This window comes from Lathamus discolor, chromosome 4 (assembly GCF_037157495.1).
Source record: "Lathamus discolor isolate bLatDis1 chromosome 4, bLatDis1.hap1, whole genome shotgun sequence".
In the NCBI taxonomy this organism is placed as follows: domain Eukaryota; kingdom Metazoa; phylum Chordata; class Aves; order Psittaciformes; family Psittacidae; genus Lathamus; species Lathamus discolor.
In genome coordinates, this window is record NC_088887.1 from 102,444,192 (window position 1) to 102,451,946 (window position 7,755).

The window sequence follows — 7,755 nt, forward strand, 5'->3', positions numbered from 1 at the left end:
AGAAAAGCCAAGATACGTCTATGTATACTGTAGACTCTATTTCTTCCTTCTGTTTTAGACATCTAAAACTTAGTTTTACAGATTTGCCTATAATTTGACTTAATAAGCTAGGATTTGCCTATAATAATTGGTGAGAAATAGGAACTTCCAGAAGGTTTTTTATTTTATCCGATCTTAAGTTTTCTACATATGTGAAAAGAGTTACTCTCTGGACATGCCTATTTTAAGTGCTGAATAATTACAAGGAATGTTGAAAGTTGAAAATTAAAGAAATAGCAAGAAAATCCCTCCATATAGTGGACTATATTCTATAGGTTTCAACCAACCAGTGAAGAGCAAGATCAAACTTTATAGAATCACAGAATAGATAGGGTTGGAAAGGACCCTAAGATCATCTAGTTCCAACCCCGCTGCCACGGGCAGGGACACCTCACACTAAACCATCCCACCCAAGGCTCTGTCCAACCTGGCCTTGAACACTGCCAGGGATGGAGCACTCACAACCTCCCTGGGCAACCCATTCCAGTGCCTCACCACCCTAACAGGAAAGAATTTCTTCCTTATATCCAATCTAACCTTGCCCTGTTTGAGTTTTAACCCATTACCCCTTGTCCTGTCACTACAGTCCCTAATGAAGAGTCCTTCCCCAGCATCCCTATAGCCCCCCTTCAGATACTGGAAGGCTGCTATGAGGTCTCCACGCAGCCTTCTCTTCTCCAGGCTGAAAAGCCCCAACTTTCTCAGCCTGTCTTCATACGGGAGGTGCTCCAGTCCCCTGATCATCCTTGTGGCCCTCCTCTGGACTTGTTCCAACAGTTCCATGTCCTTTTTATGTTGAGGACACCAGAACTGCACACAATACTGATGAGGTGAGGTCTCACAAGAGCAGAGTAGAGTGGCAGGATCACCTCCTTCGACCTGCAGAATCTGTAGAACTGTTCTAAATTCTCATAACAGGTCTTATGTTAGAATCTAACAATTCTAATTGTAATTGTAAACATCTCCAATTACAGCAATGCACAATTAAATAGACATAATCTGTAGAGACACATCTCACAGGGACTCTATATGCATATGGAAAAGAGATAATAGTTTTTTCTTAGAAAATTTGGAAAAGAGAATATTGTCTCTTGAATTCATACTATTTTTCCTTGCTGTTATATGTTAGTTTGCATAAGCATCCTGCTTTACAATGGAACGAATAGACAGATTTGTCTCTTGTTTTAATTTGATTTTTCTCTATCTTTTCCATTATTTATTCAGTCAGCTACCCTTGGCTGCCATAATAATACCTTACCGTGCTTTTAGCCAATAAAAGCAGATACACATGCTGCTTTGTGGTTGTTAGTGACAATATTTTATGGACCTCTTGTCTACATCAAAATTCTTCTGTTTTACTGAAGACTTCCTAAATATTTAAATCTGACTCCAGTCACAAACAAATGTATTGTTGCTGTCTAAAGTAAAAGGATGATTTGATATGGGCTGTAACACTATACAATATCCAGCACTGCTTATTACAATTGGCAGTCTTTGCTGAAACAAAGCTTCAAGCCAAGAAGCAATGGATGACACTCAGCCCCACAGAAGGAATCACCTGTGGCAGGGCCAAGGAAATGAGAGGGACCTTACAGCATGAATAATATTGTGGTCTGCATACTCCTACATCCCCAAAGTGACATTTTTTCCACTGAAGGCTCCTTGCATATGGAAAAATTCTATGCCAGATTTAACTCATTTGTTTTTGATGCTTACCATAGCTGGAACTGAGTACACCAAGGTTACTAAAGTAATTGAGAGAGAGCCACAGATTATCGAGAGAGAAATCAAGAAGGTCCATCTGGAAGGTTAGTTTGTCTAAAAATCCAGTATCACCAAGACCTGCTTTGTCTGAAGTGATCATTCCAGGTGGGGTTTTATAGTATCTATTCACAAAAATTACTTAGGTCTAAAGCCAGTATTTTAGCAAGAAGTTTTACAATTGTTTTGGAAAAGAATTTTTTCGCTGATGTTGCAGAGAAAAATGTTGAGGCTTACCTTGTGGCTAAAAGTGACTAAAACATTTGGCAAGTGTAGTAGGCAAGAGGAAATGTCTAACTACAAAGCTTAGGTAAAACTTTTGAAGGAACAAGCACCATAAGAATTGCCTTGTCTGTAAGCAGCACACCCAGAAGAAGACCACGTGAGTTGTTTTTGACTTGAGTTATTTCTTGTCAGTGTTAATGTGATCTGTTCATGTAAGGGGTTCTCAGCTTGGTGAAAGGGTGTAGGGTGGAGGGAATATAACCTCTGCAGTTAAGTAAATATCTCACAGGTGAAAGGGTGTAGGGTGGAGGGAATATAACCTCTGCAGTTAAGTAAATATCTCACAGAATTCTGGAATTTCTCTACCTTTATACTGTTTTTAAATGAGGGAAGTTCTTGTGTTTGAAAAAGCTGAATGGTGTCAATGAAGCTCCTACAGGAGCCAAATACAATTCAGTCTGGCTTTATATAAGGAATTTGTTCTTTAAGTTTAAGAAACATATTTTTATGTGCTTCATTCAAAGTTAAGAAGTAGCTTATTCAGGGTTTGTTTCATGTTTGTATGAATGTCTTTTTCTAACTCTGATTCAAATAAGGCAGAATAAACTATGCTGTTAGCCTTTGAACTAAATAGTAGAATGGTTTGGGTTGGAAGGGACCTTAAAAATCATTCAGTTTCAACCTCCCTGCACCTTCCACTTGACCAGGCTGCTCAAAGCCCCATCCAACTTGGCCTTGAACACTGCCAAGGATGGGCAGCCACAGCTTCTCTGGGCAAACTGTGCCAGTGCCTCACCATCCTCACAGAAAAGAATTTATCCCTTATATATAATCTAAATTTATCCCCTTGCAGTTTAAAGCCATTCCCCTTGTCCTATCCCTACATGCCCTTGTATATTGTCCCTCTCCAGACTTCTTGTAGGACCCCTTTAGGTACTGGAAGACTGTTATAAGGTCTTCTCAGAGCCTTCTCTTCTTCAGACTGAACAACCCCAGCCCTCTTAGCCTGTCTTCATAGGGAAGGTGCTCCAGCCTTCTGATCATCTTCACGGTCCTCCTCTGGACACTCAAACAGGTCCATGACCTCATTTGTTGGGGACCCCAGAACTGAACACAGTAGGAAAAAATGGCTTGCGGAGAATGAAGTTAAATAAATAGGTTTCTTAATTTTGAAGTCTATGCTAAATACTGAAATTATATCTTAGTATGATTTCAATGCTGAGTAGTACGAAACATACAGGAAAGTCAAGTATTGCCTGAAAATGACAAACAGATGTGACTTTCAACCATGAGGTTTATGTGAAAGCATAATTATATGGACAACATATAAGTGTGGAAATCCTACTTTGGGTGGACCATGTTCTGTTCTTGTCAGGGCAGTGCAGAGCTTGAATATATTGGTGCAGATACCCAGTATTTAGCCTCAGCTGTAATTGAGGTGAAGCCAGTATTTCAGGATTATGCACTTATATACCCTGCTTCAGGATGAAAAGACTATTGACTGCAGCTGGTTAAGCAAAAATGCAATACTTGATGGTTGTAAAGAATTAAAAATACTGCAGTAACATTTCTGTGACAGTTACAGAAAAATTCTCTCTTATGCTTGTGAAATGTTTCTCCTCCCAATGAGGAGAAATCTGGTTTTAAAAACGTCTCAACTTTTTGATGAGAAAGAGGAAAAAGTGTCCATAGTTTCACTGAATCAGTATTTTGTAAAACACATGTATCCGCTAATGGGAGTGGTAGGTATTCAATAGCCCTTGCTCTACTCTACACTTTAAAACAATAGTCTCTGAAAAAATTAACTGAACTCTAAATGCGGACTCAAAATGCAGTTACAAATCAAGGCCCAAACACAGATGGAAATGTGGCCACCACCTTATGAGGGTTGAGTTTCAAGCACAAATAATTCCTGAAGTAATTCTCTACATCAGACCTGGACATCCTCTGCCAAAAGCTGAGACTGAGTCCTGGGCTGTACATTAACCTGAGCTTCTACATTGCTGAAAGTGTCAGATGGTGTTTGCTGAATGAAGAGCATGGGCAAAACATCCTGGCACCTGCCTACGTCATGTAACCATCTGCAGGAGATCAGTGGTGTGAATAATGGATTAATTCATACTGTTAAAATGTAAAAATACCTTTGAAATGTTGCTACGATTTGGTGCATGACAGAATTGTAGGAACGATAGTGTCACATGACAGAAATGTGTGAATTGTATTATAAGCATTCTTGTTTCAGGTCATCAAGTCAACATGCCAATGGGATGAAATTCTTAATTTACTGAAAACCTAAAAGAACAAACTTCACAAGTCAGCAATGGGTTTCCAACATTTTTAATGAGTTTTCATTAAAATGGTTTTACAAATAATTTCTGACTGCAATATTTCTAATTTTGTAGAAGCACCTGTACGGAAAGCACAACCAACCAGGAGGACACAAGGTAAAAGCGAAACATATATTTAAATGTACTAACATGCATCAAATATTATTCTTAGTAATGTTGATAGTCATGACGAAAAAAAACAACTCTTAAGAAAACAGCTCAAAAGGACAGAGCTGTATTTATGCTTTTTTAATAAAGAAATTTTAATGTAGGACTTCATCTTTCCACTTTACATCTGTTTCACGAGTAAATACAGTATACACTGGAACTATATTATGTCTAATTATAAGTAATACTTATCAGGTTTTTCCCATTTTTCCAAGGGGGAACAGCAAGAAGGAGGACAAGACTAGCTAACCACTAAAAGCTTTCCAAGATGGAATCCACAGAATTACAAATTAACAGCATGGTCTTTGAGAGGAAGAGAAACTGGTTAAAAAAAAAAAACAAAAAACAAAACAAAAAAAAAAGAAAACCCAAGCAAACAAAAAACAAACAACCAAGCAAGATCATTAGAAAATGACTTTGTTTCGATAACAACGTAAGCTGAACCACAAATCCACAAAAAGATGTGAAGCTGCAGATGCTGCTTGCTAACGCAGTACTTACAAGGAATAGTCCATTGGTTGGTGCTTTAACTGCTCTTGATAGTAAGCACTATTCAGGGTGGGATCCTGGAACTTCTGTAGAACCAGGATTCCTTCTTCTGCTGGCTACTAAATGTTTGCAGAATTGGATTAAAAAAGAGCAGGGAACAGTACAGAATGTATTTTTTTTAATACTGTTTTTTAATACTATTTCCTCTAAATAAGAAATATAACTGCAATTAGATCCTTTCTAGAAAAAAGATCACATCAGGGGACTTATGGAGTAATCTAAGGAAATTTAGATATTACAATAGCATTTTTGGTTCAGTAGTATTGTACGCTTCGTATAAGTCAGTCTTCGTCATGTTTTAATGTCAGAATACATCAGTAATGTCACATTTTCTAAACAAACATGTCTTATATTAAATGTAGCCTTTTCTTTTCGTTCTGCATTGCATATCCAAATGCCTTCTAGTAATATGGCTAATGGAAGCTCTTAAAAAGAAGAAAGCAATCATTATGAGCTTCTTGAAACGTAATTTAGATCCTGTTGACTTCTTTAAGAAAAATCATTCGCTATGCCAATACATGTACTGAGATTCTTCAGCATCTTCCCACATTTTCCTAAATAAATTTTGATTATTAAAGTAGATTATAAAAGGGATAAATAAAATGCATGTAAACAGTTAACTCAGCATAGAAAAGTGCTTTACAAAAATGAGGCTCTGTCTTGAAAGCTTTTATATCAAAACATGTTTTGCTAATGCCTGGTACTAATGTGGAGTTGTCTGTAAATTATGTCAATTTTATACCTCTAGTTTTGTACTCATAAAACTTCTTTGCCTTTATTAACAAAAGTTGGCAAACAATTACTCGTGGAGTAGAAAAATGTGTTCAAAGTGCCTTAATTCTGCAGACCAAAGTTTCAGACAAGTTGTCTAGTGTGCTTTTATACTTCTGGGTTCAAAGAAATACTCAATAAAGAATTTGGCTGAACTTGCTTGCTTTTGTAAATATTTATTTTTATTTGTAAAGCAATTTCTAAATATTTTTAAGCATTTAATGTGGTTTTAGTTAAAAAATGCATTTTCACTGAAGCAAACTGATGCTTCCCTTTCTCACCTAGCACATGCTAATGCACTTAAACTTATTACTTTCTTTAAACACAATTAAAAACCTTCCTTAATTCCATAATCACATACCACGAGCACTACTCCCTGAAAGGCAAAGCTATCCAGGCACTGGATTGATATGTTGCACAGTCTGACTAGGCTGTCAGACTCTCTCAGTAAGGTGATCTCAGTATCTACTATCATACTGCTTTGTTGGAAGAAGAGCTTTTAACCCTGGTTAAGAGCTAGATAACTCTTAGGGAAGAATGAGAACTTTTAAGTCTGCCTAGAGGATAAACTAAAGCTATCATCTTCCCCTGGGGACCTTTGACTGTTATTAAATCATTAACTTTAATCTGCTTTCTTCACTGTTGTGCCACTGTGAGCTGTCAGTCAAATAAGATTTTAATTATCTTAGGGGAGGAATATGCCTGTGCTCTTTTATCCCAAAAATAAATAAGGAGATGGGGAAGAAAATGAAGTGGAAATGACAAAGTATGTACAGGATCTGGGGAGGAATCAGAAGAAGGCAAGATATTAGATTAAAACCTGTCATGTGGTAGGAAGTTTTTAACTTTCAAGTGGTAATAAATATGTGGAATACTAATTTTGTCATATTTTCTGATTAATAACAATCTAAAGCCTCTCTGAGTCACTAAAATACCTTTCTGCACTTCACCCTTCATTAATATAATCCAAGTGAAATGCAACTACTCCTCCATCAATACTTGTTTTCCTGGTACACTCTGTCCCCTGAGCCCTTCCTTGGACACAGAATGTGTCTGCCTAGCTACACTGTACACTCACATCTCCATCACTGATGGTGTGGCTTTTTCTGTTTATCTGAACAAGAATCCTTCCACAACCCAATGTAGAAAGAAAATTAACATGTTCTTTCAATTGCTTTTTATATAGTTAGTAATTTCTGTCTCAGCACAGACAGTCTTTCACCAAAGAGCAGAACTGGAGAACTTTTGTGACTATGACTTCTTCTGCCCCATTATCTGTTTCTCCACACCTCACAGTAATTTAAACTAGTGTCATGTGATTAAACAAGGATTAACATACTACCAAGTCAGAATGCTTACTAATAATAGAGAACTCACTTTTCTCTTTGATGTTTCCTTGTAATCTCTTGGGCATTTATAAGTAGGAATGCCCAGCTGAGTTGGTGATGGAATTCTGAAAAGACTTTATCTGCTTCCTTTGGTATCCTGTGTGAAAAACTGATGCCAAAGAATATTTAACTGGAAATGCTCCCAAATCTGTCAGTTTTGTCAGCAGTAGGCGTCACATAAACGATCTATAAGACCACTAAATGTTAATGTTTTCTTTAAAAATAATGAAATTTTAGAATTACATGTTTAATTGTTACCTTGTGATTTTCTGGAAACTAGGAATTGTATCTGCACGCTTTTCTTTGTGATGAAAGAGGGTGAATATTCATAATCATAATTTGACAACTATTGAACAGAGGAGACCATGATGAATGGTATTCATATATTAGATAAATGAATAAAAGTAGAAGCCGCAAGGTGGAGAAATTATGGCCAGTGGATACCATCATAGTAGCATCCACTGGGTTGATGGAAAAGGAACTTGAAATTGTCACAGCAATAAACTCTTTCTCAATGTCACTGAAGG

General features: G+C 37.1%; 1 protein-coding gene across 6 annotated transcripts in view; it reads left to right on the forward strand.

Moving 5' to 3' along the window:
- The window catches only part of POSTN (periostin), a 37,059-nt gene extending 31,064 nt beyond the window's left edge, over positions 1-5,995 (forward strand). For 4 of the 6 annotated variants that reach the window (XM_065678355.1, XM_065678359.1, XM_065678356.1 and 1 more), the window contains 3 exons: positions 1,761-1,847; positions 4,428-4,469; positions 4,736-5,995. In XM_065678355.1, the coding sequence (XP_065534427.1) occupies positions 1,761-1,847; positions 4,428-4,469; positions 4,736-4,776 (170 nt within the window). In that variant the 3' untranslated portion in view covers positions 4,777-5,995. The remainder of the gene's footprint in view (positions 1-1,760; positions 1,848-4,427; positions 4,470-4,735) is intronic. The other 2 variants (XM_065678357.1, XM_065678361.1) reach the window with 1 other exon arrangement.
- Positions 5,996-7,755: the final 1,760 nt, after the last annotated feature.